General features: G+C 37.6%; 1 protein-coding gene across 11 annotated transcripts in view; it reads right to left on the bottom strand.

Moving 5' to 3' along the window:
- Nucleotides 1–1,952: 1,952 nt before the first annotated feature.
- Nucleotides 1,953–19,298, bottom strand: part of DPP8 (dipeptidyl peptidase 8) — a 54,888-nt gene continuing 37,542 nt past the window's right edge. For 6 of the 11 annotated variants that reach the window (XM_012535356.3, XM_004276197.4, XM_033439869.2 and 3 more), the window contains 8 exons: nucleotides 17,910–18,062; nucleotides 17,283–17,418; nucleotides 16,037–16,182; nucleotides 10,014–10,160; nucleotides 8,652–8,804; nucleotides 7,236–7,378; nucleotides 6,189–6,300; nucleotides 1,953–3,953 (listed from right to left, as the gene is read on the bottom strand). In XM_012535356.3, coding sequence (XP_012390810.2) covers nucleotides 3,831–3,953; nucleotides 6,189–6,300; nucleotides 7,236–7,378; nucleotides 8,652–8,804; nucleotides 10,014–10,160; nucleotides 16,037–16,182; nucleotides 17,283–17,418; nucleotides 17,910–18,062 — 1,113 coding nt within the window. In that variant the 3' untranslated portion in view covers nucleotides 1,953–3,830. Of the gene's footprint in view, nucleotides 3,954–6,188; nucleotides 6,301–7,235; nucleotides 7,379–8,651; nucleotides 8,805–9,439; nucleotides 9,604–10,013; nucleotides 10,161–12,576; nucleotides 12,718–16,036; nucleotides 16,183–17,282; nucleotides 17,419–17,909; nucleotides 18,063–19,298 lie in introns of those variants that run through there. The other 5 variants (XM_033439870.2, XM_033439872.2, XM_033439871.2 and 2 more) reach the window with 5 other exon arrangements.

The following is a 19,298-nucleotide window of genomic DNA, read 5'->3' as shown; positions in this document are numbered from 1 at the left end:
ATAAATTTGTATTTGGGTTATGTAAAAACAAACATACTTTTTCTCTCTCTGAGGGACTTCTCAAATGATTACCTAGAACTGTCTCTTGACGAAATAAGAAAAGCAAGAGCCAGCACCTTGCACTAACATGTCTCCATATTTCAGGCTGCAAGATGGATTAGGTGAGGCTGGTTGGGGTTGGGAAGGTGGGAGTCAGGAAAGTTTCCTTATTCCTTTATGTCTGCTGGGAATGGACACTCACCTTACATATCTTAGTTTAGATATGGCCATGTCTCATTGCTTACTTTAAACAGCTATAATTTGGGCTCCCAGGCTTAAGCAAGCACTCTATACCCCAATCCCCAAACTCCCCACTACACCAAGGAAGACACATTTAGTGTTAACAATTTTAATTAACTTCAGAATGTCATATACTAATTAGAAGTACTGCTTCATTAATAAGCATGCTTAGCATTTACTTTAGAATGGAAAAATTAACCATTTTACGTTATCTTTAAAATGTTTCATAGGAATATATTAATAAATACTTCTTTAAAAATTTGCCTTTTCTACATATCATTTAACTACCATGAGTTAGGATATCTGGATGGAGTCTAGCACCAACCAAACACTAACTGGCTGTGTGACCATGGGTATATTTTCTCCTCTCTCTATATGGAGGTTTCCTCCTCTAAATAATGAGAACACCAGATTATACCAAAGATAAAACAGCTTGAAAATTTTACAGTTCTGTAATAATGAGAGATCTCATAGGAATCATTCCACCTAAAGAGAGAACACTGTCACAGAGAGGTGGGATACACCTTCTGTAAGAAGTAAAACAAGTAAAGTAAGCATCAATATCTATATCTCATTCTTCTGAAAAATAACGCATGCATTGTGACTTCATCCTCTTGTATGAGGCTTTGGAAACAAGCCAGGAATGGCATAGACAGAAAAACCTTCACTCCAAAATTAATCTCCAGACCAAGGGGATATATAGTTAATGATACCTTCTGCTTTTTTCAGAGTGAAAAAAGGGCCAACAGTCATCACAGATGAGCAGCTATCTTGACTATTGTTTTAGGTTCTTGTCAAACAGTCCAGTGTAGAAATCACCTATTATTTTCTTAATCCAACTCATTCTCTGCAGAAGAGTTTCTTAAAGTAGCCCACAAATGACTTGCTTTAGAGTCACCTGGGAAGCTTGTTAGAAATGCAGATTCCTGGTCTCCACTTAAATCAATAAAATCCAAATTTCTAAGAGTGAGGTTCAAGATTGCATTTCTTTTCATAAGCATCCCAGATGAATCTTAGATTTTGAGTCCCACTGCTCAACAATGCAGAAGCAACCATAACTACTGATGGTTGTTCAAGTGCACCCAATTATCAAACCTGCAAAACCCCCCTTTGATGTTTAAGCTAGTGCTTTTTGGTTCTCACTAAAAATGTTGCTATACTCTTGCCTTTTAGTTTGTTACCCAAACACAGGGTACAAATAGTTTTAGTGAGATTTCTACTGATTGCTTGAGTTGACTATGATGTTTTCCACATTGATTTTAAAATCAAATTCAGTCGAGCTGTCTTTCTGTAAGCGAATTCAGTCAGGTATTTTTCCCCCTATGGAAGGAGAATGGCATTTAACTGACTGGGAATTATAACAGAAGCATTCCTTGTGATGGGAGGAAAGCAGAAGGCAAGATGCAAAAGGAAAACACCTGTGAATTCAAGAGTCCATGAGGTTCTTTAAGGTTTGTTTTGATAAAATATGAGATGCCATTTTGAAGAAACAGCCTTATTGGGTAAGAGGTTTCAAATGAGTAGCTGTATAAAAGCCACTGTATAGCATTTCTACTTTGCATATTATATAAGGTTAGATGGTCAGATGCCACTAGTCCCTAGACAAAAACCATCTTCAGTAATCAGATACATACTTAAGTCATGGGGGAAAATACTTCCTTGGGGAAGAAAAGTTACCCAAATCAATTTAATTTAACATTGAAAAAAATATAAACAAATATTGGCATGGGAAAATATCATAACAAGAAAATCAATACATATACAGACACAGGGAAAAGTGTGGTACCTATTATACAGTATAAATACAAAAACAGCAAAACCCAATCCCCCTCCACAGACAGCACCACCAGGTCACCCTGCCATCTCTGGACCTCCCCCACCTCCCATGCGGCCCTTAGTGATGAAGTCCACATCTCATGCACAGTCACCATCCTTACTAATGGAGGCTGTGCTCTCTAGGGCAGAAATCTACTCTCTCTGTAGTGGTGAGAAAGAAGAGAGTAATTTTTTTTTTGGAGTGTTGTTTAGAAGTACTTTCCAAACACTGAGGCTTGTCAAACTCATAGGTGCCTTCTCTGCCACTGGCTCCAATGTGACCCATCTAACACCCTAAGATTCTAAGATGGCAGATCCCAATCGGCACTACGAGCTCCCTTAATAGTCAACTGCTAGGGCTAAACCAGAAAAATGTCACGGTCATTCAAGAACTCACTTATAAGCTTTGAACATTGCAAAAGAGAGCCATGCCTTGCTGGGGATCAGTTTATGGTAAAGAGGTTGTCTGGAAACTCTTTAAGCTCACAATATCTAAATAATATTCAAATAATTTAAAAAGGTTAAAGAAAGTTTCAATTTGTAAGGTTTCCAAAATTAAGAAGAAAATTAAAAAAATTAGAATTAGAATTGTAAAAGTAACTCTAAGGAACTTTTCCTCCCCTGAATAATGTTAGTCTGTACCTGTGTTGGCAAGAGTGTGATTTCTTAATCTGGTTTCCTTAACTAATATTCTAGGAGTTTAAATTTCAATTCCTAAACTTTTTCATGAGTATTTTTTGTCAAATTATACTTCTGCTTAGATCTTAAGCAGACCCTTGCCTTCTCCTCTCCCTGCCGTTCTCTACACTCTGGTCTCCCCCACCCCACCAAAATTCCCCTCCACTGCCCTAAAACTCTGGAATATTTCAATGAGGAAATACCCAATGGAAACTGGCACCACTAAATTTTCTGAAAAATACAAGTGAGTGTGTACTTTTTTCTTTTCCTAAAGTGAAAGAAATTGCCTGCAAATATTTAAGCTCTAATCATTTGATTAAAATTTTCCTGTCTGTAATTATCAATATTATAAGACTAATTAAATCCATGCTACATATACAGTTACTTGCCTTTATGTGAAAGGAAAAACCCACTCGGTCATATCATCAAAGAGAACTATTTATACTAGATACAGTTTAAATTGGTTAAAAACTGGTCAGAGTCTGAATGAAACAAAATTAAGTGTCTTTAGGAGGCTACTAAGTTATCCTTGGAAAATCATTAATGACCGGTTAAGCCATAGGTTTAATAGTGATTAGTTCATAACATGCTGGATACACCCCAAGCAATGTAGTATAAGCTATTCAATTACATTTAAGTGCTATCAAATCTGTAACTAGTCAGAGATTCTGGAATTGAACCAAACCAACCACTAATATCATATTTTAACAAACTCAGAAGTATACTGTAAAAATACACTAATTAAGTCCATGAGGTTTCATAATGCTATTAAAAATGAAAATAAGGTAGTATGGATACATGGTACTAATGTCTTATTTCTTTCAGTAATTCTCATGGTATTGCTGGGTCCCTTAGAAATATGTATCATTTAATTTTGTGTATGGTTAAGGTATTAGATTACTATCTACAAGCTGTAAACACCTGCATGGCACCAAATATACTTTCAGAAGTAGATGTTATGTGGCAGGTACCAAAATGTGATGATCAATTCTCTACTGATTAAACCTCCTCATCTGGTTAAACAGCCAGTGTATACCAGAGTTCTACACAGGTCAAAGTTATATCACTTTCAGAGCAGCAATACGTGATCCAAGGTTTTCTTGAAGGTAGTGCAAAAGATGCAGTTCATAATGTTCTCCAGATTCAGGAACTCTTATGCTGTGTCTCTCCTGAGGATAGATCTTAAAAACAACAACAACAAAATCAAAATACACAAAATAAGAATTTAGGAATACATCTCCTTCCAAAGCTTTCCAGAGATTTTCAACAGAATTAATAACATGGAGCAGAGCTTCTCCAAGATATTATACACATATATCCTACCTAAAGGGCCTTCTCTTTTTATAATTCCCTATGTACCACTAAGCTTACAGAAGGATCAGTGGTTCTCCAAGTGTGGTTTGCAGACTTCTGGGGTCCTCAGAACTCTTTCCAGGGATACACAAGGTCATATTTACTTTCAGATCAAAAATAAGATATTATTTGCCTTTATTCACTGTGTTGGCATTTGCACTGATAATGAAAGGCAATGGTGCATAAAAGTGCTGGTGCCTTAACATGAATCAAGGCAGTGACATACACTTGTAGTAAACAAGAAAAAATGCCGGTTTCCCTTAAGTAGTAGTAAAAATTAGAATTTTATTAAGTTGCAACCCTTAAGCAGAGGTCTTTTTATATTCTGTGGTGATAAGATGGGAAGAAGGCATAAAGCACTTCTGCTACACGATGTCTCAAGGAAAAGGACTTGTACAACTGAGTTTTGTTTTGTTTTTTCTTTTGGCCCCGCCGCACAGCATGCGGGATCTTAGTTCCCTGACCAGGTATCGAACCCACGCCCCCTGCAGTGGAAGAACGGAGTCTTAACCACTAGATAGCCAGGGAAGTCCCTACAACTGAGTTTTTAAATGGAACTCCATTTTTCACTTGAAAGAATGACAACTATGGTGATTCAGACTTGGCTATCTGGCAAACATTTTCTAAAAATGATGTGAGCCAGTCACTTCAAGGACAACATTGACAGTATTTGTTGCCAATGATAAATTTTGAGCTTTTAAATGAAAATTAGAATTTTGGAAAACTTGCATCTACCACTCCTAGCTCATGAGCTTCTCAATACTTGGAGAATTTTCTGTTGAGATCAGTGGTAATATCAATGTATATGATTTAAAAAATATTGTATGATTAAGTGGATCAACACTTAGAAGTGAACCAATATTTTCCAGATGACCAATGCATGGGTAAAAGATCCATTTGAAGTACGAGATCCAACAGATTGTGATGTAGCAGAGTATGAAAAGTTTACAGATGTGGTTTCAGATTCCACACTAAGACTAACCTTTAAGAAACTACCATTTGTTCAGTTTTGGTGTAGCAACAAAGAAGAATATCCATGATTATCTGAAAAAGCTAAAATATTACTCCCATTTCTTAATTACATATTTTGTGAGGCCAAAATTTCTTCATTTACTTTAGCCAAAACAACATTTCACAACAGATTGTATGTGGAAGTAGATACGAGAATCTAGATGTATTTCTTATTAAGCCAGAGATTAAAGGGATTTAGAAAAATGTAAAACAGTGCTAACTTTCTCAGTAAATTTTTTTGTCTTGAAAAATTTTCTCCTCCATTAAAAATGTGATCTGTGTTAACATGTAATAGTTTATTATTGTTAATTTTAAATAAATAAATGAATATTTTAAAATTTTCTTAGTCTTAATATCTTATATGAGAAATACTGATAGACATAACTCACATAAACAAAAGCTTTTTGGTATATAAAAGGGTCCTGAGACCAAAACGCTTGAAAACTGCTGCTATAGACAAATATCTCATAGTTTACCTACATAAATGTCAACTGAAACACAAAAAAGGGAAAAGTAATATTTTTCATTTCTTATGAGAACAATCTGTGTAAGGAGTAGAAACGAGGAAGAAAGGAGGAAAAATTTCTCTTAAAAGCTTTTTTTTGAGTAATGGAGCAATGGAGGTAAGTAACTTGTTGGTTTCTGCTCCAATGTCAATATAAACAGAAGAAAATTAAAAGACCTTGTAATCAGGTCCTAAAAATCCTTTATAACAATGAAATCAACTAGCATTTCTTTACCCTTCCAAGAGGAAGAAGAAAAGCAAAGGAGGATAGTGAATGGACTCCTGTCATCTTGTCCATGATTACAAACTGAAAGCAGATACAGATACACAAGTCATGTAATCTGATAGGACAATTTTCATCCTGACTTCCACAGGATCTTAATTTTTATCTAACTAGAGGCACTACTAACTATGCCTATTATTTTAGTTCTCTTAAGCAGAGAGTGGCCACAGCTGAAAATTCAACCTTACTCCATACTTTATTATATTTCAAAGTAACCAATCACTAATCATGGCTATTTTAATCAGAAAATGTAAAAGAACTCACCTGTAAATCATATGGCTTTCCAGCCCTCACTAAAAAACTCAGTAATATACTGGTGTGTGCAAAATGGACATTCTCATCCAAGAACCCATGTAAGAGTAGTAAACGATTTGGTCTGGAAAAATGGAAATATCATAGGATTAGGCAAAATAAGAGTATTTGGGAAAACCACTTAACTCCTTAAAACTAATCACAACTAACTACGTTAACTTCCTTATACTGTAATATTAGAATAAGGATTCAACATTTTGGGACTTCCCTGGTGGTGCAGTGGTTAGGAATCCGCCTGCCAATGCAGGGGACATGGGTTTGAGCCCTGGTATGGGAAGATCCCACATGCCATGCAGCAACTAAGCTCGTGTGCCACAACTACTAAGCCTGCGCTCTAGAGCCCGCAAACCGCAACTACTGAGCCCACGTGCCACAACTACTGAAGCCCACATGCCTAGAGCCCGTGCTCCGCAACAAGAGAAGCCACCGCAACGAGAAGCCCGCGCACCGCAACGAAGAGTAGCCCCCGCTCTGCACAACTAGAGAAAGCCTGCGCGCACCAACGAAGACCCAGGGCAGCCAAAATAAATAAATAAATAAATTTATTTAAAAAAAGGATTCAGCATTTCAATATTAAATTAGTAATATATTAACCAGATGCTACATGTAAAGAAAAAATATTTTAATTAAATCGTGTTCTATTTCCTATTAAGATATTAGCACACATCAATAATTATAGCATGTCCCTAGAAAAAGAAAAATCATATATGTTACTTGCAAAATATACGTAAGCAGAAATGGAATTTTTTCCATCTTGAAACAGTTGTGTACTTAATTAAGCTTCTTTTATCACTTAAGCAACTGCTTCAAATATAACTTGTAAAAAAACCCAAATTATATGAACTGGCCTATAATTAAGCTTTGACAAACAGCTATGTCTTCTAGTACTCTATAAAATATTAGCTTTGGTTTTGTCATGCTTATAGTTTTCATTATTAAAGACAATTTTTAAAGATACAATTTTAAATTTATAATTTTAATTTTAAAGCTTAAGCTTACTCAGAGGGGAATTTTTCTGCTTGCATGGCCACAGATCCTAAGTAATAGCCCTGTTCATTCTGGTCAGGGTGACCCATATAACGTTCCGTGTAGCCTGTATCATAGAAGATCCACAGAGTGACTGGGGCCCCAGCAATAGCAACCTGCATAAGATAACAGTGACAGTCAAGTGTGCTCCAGAAAAGAATGGCTAGCACTGAGAGTCTGTAACTGCAAATTTACAGGCTAAAATTATCCTTAGGCTTTAGCCCCATGACTGGAGCATACATGGTCTCAGGCAACTCAGAAAATCAAAGGGGAGTGCGAAGGTCAAGAATTTGATACTTTGTGAGTCAGTTAGCTTCATGTTCCACAGATGTGCCACACACCAAATCCTTAACCTGGGCTAGATGAAATATAAACATGGGCCTCTGTTAAAAGGGGAGGCTGAACTAGAACGTATGAATGCCTCAGTGTAAATTCATTCCTGCTCCTGGGGAAAAAAATATGGGACAAGTGTCAGCTTTATATAGGAAAAAGCAGTCTTTTTTTTTTTTTTTTTTTTTAGCTTCTGTTGGCAGTACAGAATTTAAAACAATGAATGAAATATATTTAAGCACTAAATACTTGCCTCATTTTAAGTCTCCCACACACAGTTTTATATTTAAATATTGATTTAAATACTGTAATTACTTTCTTGACAGCTGCAAGCCTGGGAAAATTATGGCAGTATTCAGAGTTCATTTTGTGGTTATTATAAATAAAGATTATCTGAATATACATGTAAGAACAAAAACCCTATAGTTTTTATTCTTAAAAAATAAAAAATTTTCACTGTAAAATAAAATGTTATTGAAATATTAAAAAGAAAAATGCCACTCATAATTCCCATTCCCTTAACAACTGTTAGCATCATTTTATATTTTCTTGTAACATATTTTTCTAAGAAGCTGTTTATAGAATTGGAATCATTGTTTACATATTTCATAGTTTATTCATTCAGTACAGATTTACTTAGGACCGACTATGTGCCAAGCATTGTGCTTGGCAGCTGAGGATACAGCATAGGGCAGACAGATCCCTGCCCTCAGAGGTTGTAGTCCAACAATTACACAAATAAGAACAACCCAATATGAATGTGTGTTTTACTAATCATGACTATCTCCCATAATCTTTGGCATATGTCTATAAATAGCCAGTAACTGATCAAGTTGACAATTATTTTATATAGATAAATGTAGATAAAGATATGTAAACATATCTCACGAGTTGACAAGATATATATATTATTTCACACGGCTATTAAACACACAAACCCTAACATTTCACAGTATTGTCAACTTTGTAAACCTTCAGAAAATTTGCATTTCCTCATATCTCAATTTATAGAAAATTCTACGCTTATTGCAAAAAGAAGTACCATAGGAAATCACATACCCTGAATATATCTGACCTCTGCATTAATGCCATCAGGGAGAGGTATCCTCCATAGGACCAGCCATGGATGCCCACACGATCTAAGTCAATGAAATCATATTGAGAGGCTAGATATTGGAGTCCTTCCACCTGATCGTCAATTTCTATTTGACCCTGTAAAAAATGGAGAGCATTTCACTGATTCTGATAAATAAAAATCTTATTATAAGAGTGCTTTTAAAGCTGATAGATGTCCTTACTAAAAATACCTGTAGTTTTTTTAGATAAGAACTCATTATCAATGGAAATTCTGTTGCTTGAAAAAAAAATTTTTAACTCTAGAGATAGGAGCCTATAGCTTCTGTTGCTAGCCTGTCCTAGAGTTTAGTTACCCCTTAGTCATAAAGTTCTTTCCTACTGTGACCCAAAATGTCCCTTGCCGTATGGGTATTTCCCATTTCCATTTGTTCTGTTGTCTGCTAAGAGGTCAGCATCTTCCTTGTAACAAGCCTTCCTACACCCAAAGATAAAAAATTAGCCCCCTTAAGTGGTTGACTAATATTACCTCTCCTTTTTAAAACTTAATGTAATAAAGCAGAGGGAATCACTCTTGACGCATTATCCTATTTCCCTATCACCTACCTCTAGGAACTGAACATACAATTTCTTTAAAGTCCTGTATAGTCCTAATTCCTATCGCCACCACCCTGTCTGTATTACTAGGCCTGCCAGTGCACACAATCTCACTTCACTGAGCCAAAAACAAAAATAAAAACAAAAACTTACATGAGAATACAACATAAGGTCAAAGAACTGGCTGTGGGAGAAAATCCCCATGTCTTACTCAGCATGTCCAATACACTGGCAAACACAGTAACTGCCTTACTGTGCAAAAGGAACATCGGATTCTCATCATTTCCCAAAGCAGCAGAAAGGACATGGGGCATCTCTAAAAGGTAGCATTTAAAGCTTCCTGTAGAGAGAAAGAGGCTTGTCACAAGGAAGGCACTAACCAGTTGGTTTCTCTCTTCACAGAGGACAGAACAAATCTCAATTATTCCTAATAGTGTACAGGATGCTGAAAACTAAATGGACTGGCTTCTGGCTAAACTGGACATAAAAAATAGAAAGAGAGGGGGTTTCTATATAAAAGTGGTTCTATCTCAGCTCCCCAAATTTACATATAGGTAGACATGAATAGCCTAGTGAATATCAAGTTGTACCTTCCCTCCCACCCCCAAACCATAACACATGCTCACATGCACACACGTGCACACACACTCACAGTGCCTTCCCCCAACTCCTTCTCTGGGATTTCACACTAAACAATGCACCAAAAATTGTAAATGTCTTTAAAAGAAAAATGTTTGTATGTTCACACACCATTTTATATTTAAAGGCGCCTTCAAATTTAAGCCCTCGGTGACAGGATCCCCTGTTGTCTATCACTACAACCACGTAACCCAGAGAGGCTAGGGTATTCAATCGGAAATACTTGATTCCTTTAAACCGATTATTCACCAACTGCACCTGAGGAAGAAATACAACTTCAGTGAAATTTATTATATGGCAGCATACAAAAGCATGAGAGGCAGGATGCTGCAAAAAATAGAAAGCTTAAATTTTTAACATTATTTTGCCTATAAAATGAAATTATTTTCTTGTGGCAAGAACACAACATGAAATGGACCCTCTTAAAATTTTAAGTGTACAATACAGTATTGTTAATCATAGGACAATGTTGGACAGTAGATCTCTAGAATTTATTCATCTTGCATAATTAAGAATTTTTTATGCCCATTGATTAGCAATTCCCCTCCTCCCCCTCTCCCTGATTTATTTATTTATTTATTTATTTATTTTTTTGCGGTACGCGGGCCTCTCACTGTTGTGGCCTCTCCCGTTGCGGAGCACAGGCTCCAGACGTGCAGGCTCAGCGGCCATGGCTCACGGGCCCAGCGTCTCCGCGGCATGTGGGATCTTCCCGGACCGGCACTACCGGGGCACCGTGTCCCCTGCATCGGCAGGCGGACTCTCAACCACTGTGCCACCAGGGAAGCCCTCCCTGATTTATTTTTATTTTTTAAATTAACTTATTTTATTTATTTTTGGCTGTGTTGGGTCTTCGTTGCTGTGCCTGGGCTTTCTCTAGTTGCGGCGAGCGGGGGCTACTCTTAGTTGTGGTGTGCGCGCTTCTCACTGCAGTGGCTTCTCTTGTTGCAGAGCACGGGCTCTAGGTGTGTGGGCTTCACTAGTTGTGGCACGCGGGCTCAGTAGTTGTGGCTCGTGGGCTCTAACGCACAGGCTCAGTAGTTGTGGCACATGGGCTTAGGTGCTCCGCAGCATGTAGGATCTTCCCGGACCAGGACTTGAACCCACGTCCCCTGCACTGGCAGGCGGATTCTTAACCACTGCACCACCAGGGAAGTCCCCTTATTTACTTTTAAATTAAATCTTTTCATGTTCATGTTACTTCTTTTCTTTCTTAACTTCACACTCAAAGTTCTGAGGAATTACTGAGTAACTACAGACTTTAAAATTATAACCTAGATACTAACTACATACAAGATAAGTGATTTAATCTACCCCATAGAAAAAATTACTAAAATGACTACTTCTACCCTGAGGAAGAATTGTATCATTCAAATGACAGAATAAGATCATTTTTTCTCCCTACCTGTCTCTTCTGGGATTGTCTCTGACCAGTAGAGGGAAAACTGAAGTATTTTAATGAATTACTATGACCAGTCAGCTTCTTTTTTCCTGCTACACAAATCAGTGCAAAAGGTAGAATAATTCTTAAATATCTTTATTGCCCTAGAAACTATACTTCAAAATGACTGAGAAATTAAATGTAGTTTGGGCTTCACCAGAAATATACTCTCTGGTGAAAAGAAGACTTTAATTAATGGGCAGAAAGTTACAGAAGTTCAAGGTTTGGTGGATACTAAGGTAGATAATAAACAAACAAAAAAAGGTTCTGGCAAAATTGAGGAAGTGTTCTCTGGCTGAAACCAATGGGAAAACCAAGCCAGCCAGGAGTTAAAATAAACATCGATGCTGTCTTCACTCAATAAATACCTACTGAGCATTGAATGGGCTAGACTGGCAGTGGCGGTATAAAGAACCTTCTCCTTTTGAACTTTCGGATGTTTAGCGCCACTGCAACAACTGTCAAACTGGTCTTTCTGTTTCTATACTTGTCCTCCGTATAGTCTGTTCTCACAGCAACAGGACGATGTTTAAAAATGTAAATCAGGTATGACTTTATAGCTTTGGTCCTCCTAATGGCAGGGAGTTTAGATCAGAGTAAGATCTAAACTCCTTACCACTGCCTTTGAGACACTACATTATCTAGCTCTTGGCTATTTCTGTGACCTCATCTCATACCATTTCCCCCCTTGAGCACTGTACTCTAACCTTACCACTAACTATATCAAGTTGGTTCTAACCCCAGGACACATTAACATTTACTGTTCCCTCTGTCTACAATGCTCTGCCCTCAGATCTTTAACATGGCTCATCCCTTCTCATCCTCTGCAACCTCAGAGAGCTTCCCTGACCTTCCAGTCAGAACCCTCATTTTAGTCACTTTGCCATCCTCTTTCCCAACAATTATTCATAACACTTCCATTATATGAAGTTATATAATTTATATGTCTGCTTGTTTATTATTTTCCTCATTAATCTCCATGAGGGTGGGACATTAGTCTGACTTGTTCACTGTGGTATCCTCACTGCCTAGAATAGTGCCTGGTACATAATAGGAACTCAGTAACTATTTGCTGAATGAATGAAAAACAGAGACAAGAGAGTGATGTTTTCCCTGTCTACCTCGGGAGGAGGGGTTTGGTGGGCAAAAGTGCTTGTTTTTAAAGGGAGGGAGCTGAAAAAAGAAGTATTAGGCAAGGAACACATATATGAACATATAAGAAAAATAACTCACTTCTTTGCCTGCTGTCAATCACAGAAGATGGCCTCAATTGCCTGATACAACATTCTCCCCCAGAGCCAGTGTTTCTGCCTTTGCAGCCTCCAGGCCTGCTTCTTCTTAGAAGGAGGTACTTAAACATAATGCCCTTTAGCACTAAGAATTCAGAAGTTTTCTTCAGTATCAATTCTTCAAAACCTGTGTTCTGCTATTTTAACTTGCTCTCTTGTGTATTTATGTTTGCAGAACAGTGTCTGGCACATAGGAAGTATCATAAATATTTGCTAAATAAACATTTTTTTTTAAATAAACATTTTAAAACACACTACTGTTATCAATGAAAAGTTTAAACTAAGCCTTGATGACTTTAATGGGAAATATTTGTTGCTTTCCTTGGTTTCACTTTTGTCCGACTACAGACGTTGCTGCATTTAGCGATGAAGTAATTCACCTCACGTTATGAATTGTGGCATTGTTGTTATTCAAAAGATTCCCACTTTGGGGGATTCCCTGGTGGCGCAGTGGTTGGGAGTCTGCCTGCCGATGCAGGGGACACGAGTTTGTGCCCCGGTCCAGGAGGATCCCGCATGCCGCGGAGCGGCTGGGCCCGTGGCCATGGGCCTGCGCGTCCGGAGTCTGTGCTCTGCGACGGGAGAGGCCACAACGGTGAGAGGCCCGCGTACCGCAAAAAAAAAAAAAAAAAAAAAAGATTCCCACTTTGACCTGAATATACACCAAGAAAAAAAAGGTTTGGACCACTTATGTGATTTAATCAAATTTTGCAAGGTTATTGTGTGCTATTAGAAAGATCTGATCTTACATTAAGGAGCCTCTTCGTAACTAATCCACATGGTCATCAAACACAAGGATGAATGACCTCCCAGTGGGTTGAAGTGCCAAATGTATTCTATCATGCAAAGTGTTATGGGGAAATCTCCCTGCAAACTGAATAGCAGATTCTCCTGTGGCCTCACCAAATCTGAATGCTTCCAAAGAACACTTTGAGAAAGAAACTGTTCTATAAGTGCAAAAAAATGCAGTTGTATTCATAAAGTACTCCAAACAATTAAAGAATTTTGTTTTTACTGCATGGCGAGGACTTTATTATGGTAAAACATGCATTTTAACCATTTTAAGTGTATATAATTCAGTGGTATTAAGTACATTCACACTGCTGTGCAACCATCATCACTATCCATTTCCAGAACTTTTTCATCATCCCAAACAGAAACTTCAAACCTATTAAACAATAATTCCCTATCCCTCCCCAGTCCCTGACAACCTCTATTCTACTTTCTGTCTCTATGAATTTACTTCTTCTAGGTACCTCATACAAGTGGAAAAATATAATATTTATCCTTCTGTGCCTGGCTTATTTTAGCATAGTGAGCTCAATGTTCATCCATGCTGTAGTATGAGTCAGAATTTCCTTTTTTTTTTTAAAAGGCTGCATAATATTCCTCTACATACCACATTTTGTTTACCCATTCATCTATCAACGGACACTGGGGTTGCTTCCACCTTCTGGCTATTATGAATAATGTTGCAATCAACACTGGTGTACAAGTATCTGTTTGAGTTTTTGCTTTGAATTCTTTTGGGTATACATCCTGAAATGGAATTGCTGGATCAGATTATAATTCTATGTTTAACTTTTTGAAGTACTGCCATATTGTTTTCCATAGCAGCTGCATCATTTTACATTCCCATCAGCAACATATTAGAGTTCCAATTTTTCTACACCCTCACCAACATTTATTATTTTCCTTTTTTTTTTGATAATAGCTACCCTAAGGGGTGTGAGGTGGTATCTCATTGTGGTTTTGATTTGCATTTCCCTAATGCTTAGTGATACTACCTTTTCATATGGCTTAGACTTTTTAAACTTAATTACTAATATAAGGAGTCCTTTAGTATTAAAAATATAAATAACCAGCTAGTTTTTATAGTGTGTTTTCCACATATCTTATATATCATTTCTTCATTGGGAAGGAGAAACACCCTTCTTACTTAGTCATAATATCAAAATAATATAACAAAACATGTAAAGTTTCTGAGTGTGTCCTGTAATTTGTCTCCTGAATTTCTTTGTATTACACCATTTATTTATTTATTTATTTATTTATTTATTTATTTATTTTTTATTATTTATTTTGCAGTACATGGGCCTCTCACTGTTGTGGCCTCTCCCGTTGCGGAGCACAGGCTCTGGACGCGCAGGCTCAGCAGCCATGGCTCACGGGCCTAGCCGCTCCGCGGCATGTGGGATCTTCCCGGACGGGGGCACAAACCCGTGTCCCCTGCATCGGCAGGCGGACCCTCAACCACTGAGCCACCAGGGAAGCCCTGTATTACACCTTTTTTTAAATGTACAAAGATTTAGTTCAAAGTTTTTAAGAGAAGTCTAATTTAATTCTTTCATAATTTATGTGTAGATGACAATTATACAAATGTGAATCACGTTTTGTTCGTAAAACACATTAAACAATGGCAAAGTGATTTAACTTGATATATGACGGTTATTGCTGAGATGTTATGGCTTATGTAGTTACTTTTATTTTTTGGATAACTTTACATCTAGATACATTTCCAGATCTGAATAACTGGATATAATTATAAAGGATATTTACTGAGTCCAAGAGAGTTCTATTAGAAAAACATTGTAATTATATTCCAATTTCTACAGGGTCTCAATGTAAGATATATAACCAAGATTAAACATTAAAAAAAATTACCAATTTACCAATTCACCTATCCAAAATACTTTACTCTGACAGTACAATTTGCTTAATATTCATATGCTAATACTTAAGGTGGAAACAAGAAAATCAAGGTGTAAACTTCTTACAGTGCTGAATAGTAGTATAGCAGTTGCCTTAACTAGCTGATAAAAGTATTATAGCTTTCTTGAGAGATGTGGCCTTAGAATGAAGAGATGGAATTCATTAGGCTACCAAGGCTTTCAAAAATATCTGTTAAGACTCTTTATTTACCAAGACATTTAATTATTTAAAATCATTTCCAAAACAAGTTCTCTACCTACAAAACAACATATTTACCTACTGACATACTACATTCTCCATGACAGTTATAGTCCTCACTGTAAATTAAGAAACTGACATTGAGGGAATTCCCTTGGCGGTCCAGTGGTTAAGACTGTGCTTTCACTGGCGAGGGCCTGGGTTTGATCCCTAGTCGGGGAACTAAGATCCCACAAACCGCATGGTGTGGCCAAAAGAAAAAAGAAGAAATTGACACTGATTTTCGAGTTAGCTATCTAACAAAACCCAGCTTCCTGAACTCCTAAATTGGATAATTAGAGCATAAGCCAGAGTCAATAATAGCAGAGGCTCAGCAATGTTCAAATCTTAACTGAAACAATTGACCAGACATTTAAAAAACAAATCACCTAAAAAAAAGAAAAAGAAAATGAAAAAACACACAAACACACATATATGTATGTAAATATGCCCACCTGAGGACCACCATATATAAACAGCACAGTCGGGTATTTCTTTCCAGGTTGTAGATCATGAGGTTTGTATAGCATCCCATACAATGTAAATCCAGTAGTGCTTTCAAAAGAAAAAATTTCTGGAGGGGTATAGTCAGGAAGAGGACCTGAGAGGAGGTAACACAGTCTGTATAAGGAGTTCTTATGGGAGCTCAGCAATCTGAGAGCAAGGAAAAGATACTATAAACCCACCACCCTATACACAAATAACTAACCATCCCCCCCCTTCAGATGATAAGCAAGAAATCAAGCACAAAGTTATCTTTAAAAAAGGAAATCTAATGAACATATCAAATTATCCACTTGAGAAGCAGACACAAAGTATTATGAATAATCTTTGGAGCCCAGGAGGTATTTACATGCAGAACACAAATACTTTGTTCTCGGTTTGTGTAACTTATTGATGGTTAAGCCATATACCTGATGGGAAACTGAAACCACAAATTAACTTAATCAATTGGTTTTCCAAAGCGATACAGACCTATACTAAATCTGTGTATACTGGATGATGTTACAGTTTAAGCAGAGATCATCACCATATTACAAATCCTGATTGTGGACATCAGAACATACTTATACCTTGTGGATTTGCACTAATTTCTTAATCCCTTAGGAGGTATTTATGAGTGAAAATACCTAACAGGAAAAAAGGATTTGGGGACAAAATGAATTAAAAGATATAAAAAATTAGTCCATTCTTCATGTTTAAGAAATCAAGCATTTTAAAAATAGGTAATTCACAGTGCTCTTCACTCCCATACAGAATGAATGTTCTATCTTTTATTAAGATGGCCATTACAAGTGCTGTAGAAGTTTAAGAAAGTGACCAGCTAGGTATTCCTTAAAGCTGCAGCTTCCCTTCCCAAGTGTCTTACTAGTTCAGTATATATTATCTTCAAATTCAGTTGTTTATCTGGGAACTCATCCAAACATGTGAATAAATCACTTCCTAGCTGGTATCTTGACTATTTTAATCTTATTTTCAAAAAGGCCTTCCAGACTTGCTCCTGCCTGGAGTAGGAGGTAACCAGTCTTATTTGATAATTGATAGACTAGGAGGGATGGGATCAATCAGGAACCCAGCAGCTCAGGGACAGGTGGTGGTAAGAGACGGGAAGACTCTGTTCAGGAAATGTGGACATATGACACAGGTTTAGTGCCCTAATGTACTATTCCTACTTAAGATCAGGCTCAGGGAAATAAGTACCTGCTGAATCCAAAATGGTGGCCCAAAATTCCTTTGTTTTGCAGGTTGGGTCATCTTCAGGACTTGAGAGCTTGTAAAGGGACACACAGTGTGGATTCTTCTGGTTACTATACTTACTTATAAAGAAGTCACAATGCTAGAGAAAGGAAAAACAATTACTTTTCCCCAGGGAAAAGTAAAAAAGGTTATCTGTTGCTACATGTGCACTAATGCTACAGCTGGAGTATGGTAAGAGTCTGACCATTTATACACATATACAATTCTAAAGTTAAGTATAAGGTTTTTGCAGGCCAACTTCACCAATTTTCACATTACTGAAAAGGAGTATTACATGAATAGAGGGTTGGTTTTTTTTGTTTTTTTTTTGCGGTATGTGGGCCTCTCACTGTTGTGGCCTCTACCGTTGCGGAGCACAGGCTCCGGATGTGCAGGCTCCGGACGCGCAGGCTCAGGGGCCATGGCTCACGGGCCCAGCCGCTCCGCGGCATGTGGGATCTTCCCGGACCGGGGCAAGAACCCGTGTCCCCTGCATCGGCAGGCGGACTCTCAACCACTGCGCCACCAGGGAAGCCCGAATAGAGGGTTTTTTATATGACAGGAAACCCTTTTCAAACAGGGGCTTAATACCCGGCTGATGCAGCAAGAGTGGGAATAGCCACGGTCGGTCAGCCTTGTCACCTCTCCAGGATTTACATAACTGACCACGTACAGGTGATGTTCTAAAGGAGAGTCTTTGGTGCCTTCAAAATATACCAGCTTTCTGACTTCATCAACCTGGATCTGTCAAAATAACAACAAAAAAATCAGTGCTAGTATGACCTTGGCAAGACCAGTAAGTTAACAAACAATATCCAATTTTATTCAAATCATTTGAGCCACCCTTTGCCTTGTGCCTCTTTAAAAAATCTGTCACCAATGTTAATAAGCTTGAGTTGGTTTTGCTCATGTCTTATAGCTAAGAATAGATCCTGTCCAGAAGGTAAAAGGATACCCAAGTTGCATGCTACTGGTAGTTTCCTATATGGTTAGAATGTGTACTTTTCTTAAAATACAAAAATTATTTCATTAAAATGACAATCCTTTACAGAGAAAAAAATACCTATATTACAGCTCAGGTCAACCATTCATGCACACTTAAAAGAGTTTAATTTTAGCATCCTATTTCTCAGTGCAGCATTATCTTAGGCAGTGCTTCTTTAGTTTTTTGTACAAATTTGTAAAAATTTCTTATCTATTGGGTTGGGGAATAACTGAACTCAATCACTCAATCAGTTTCAATACTTATAGTTTATAAATAAGTATGAAGGATCTTTTAAGCCTTCATTCAGAACTCAAAATAACTGCAAGTATACTCATAGCTGAATTCACTTAATATTCTTCCTAAATTACAGTAAGATTCTAAATAAATGGCTTTTATTGTTCCTTTTCAAAATCTTCTAGCAGCCTACTCAAATGATGTTTAATAAAATTCAAACTGTGTGGGCTTCCATGGTGGCGCAGTGGTTAAGAATCGCCTGCCAGGACAGGAATAGAGACGCAGACGTAGAGAATAGACTTGAGGACACAGGGAGGGGGAAGGGTAAGCTGGGATGAAGTGAGAGAGTGGCACTGACATATATACACTACCAAATGCAAAATAGATAGCTAGTGGGAAGCAGCCACATAGCACAGGGAGATCAGCTCGGTGCTTTGTGACCACCTAGAGGGGTGGGATAGGGAGGGTGGGAGGGAGACGCAAGAGGGAAGACATATGGGGATATAGGTACGTGTATAGCTGCTTCACTTTGTTATAAAGCAGAAACTAACACACCATTGTAAAGCAATTATACTCCAATAAAGATGTTAAAAAAAATAAACAGTCAAAAAAAAAAAGAATCTGCTTGCTAATGCAGGGGACACGGGTTCGATCCCTGGTCCAGGAAGATCCCATATGCCGTGTAGCAACTAAGCCTGTGCACCACAACTACTGAGCCTGCGTTCTAGAGCCCGCGAGCCACAACTACTGAGCCCACGCAC

Source organism: Orcinus orca, chromosome 2 (genome assembly GCF_937001465.1).
Source record: "Orcinus orca chromosome 2, mOrcOrc1.1, whole genome shotgun sequence".
NCBI classification, from domain to species: Eukaryota; Metazoa; Chordata; class Mammalia; order Artiodactyla; family Delphinidae; genus Orcinus; species Orcinus orca.
The sequence above is the reverse complement of the archived record's forward strand: the minus strand, read 5'-3'. Positions and strand labels throughout refer to the sequence as shown.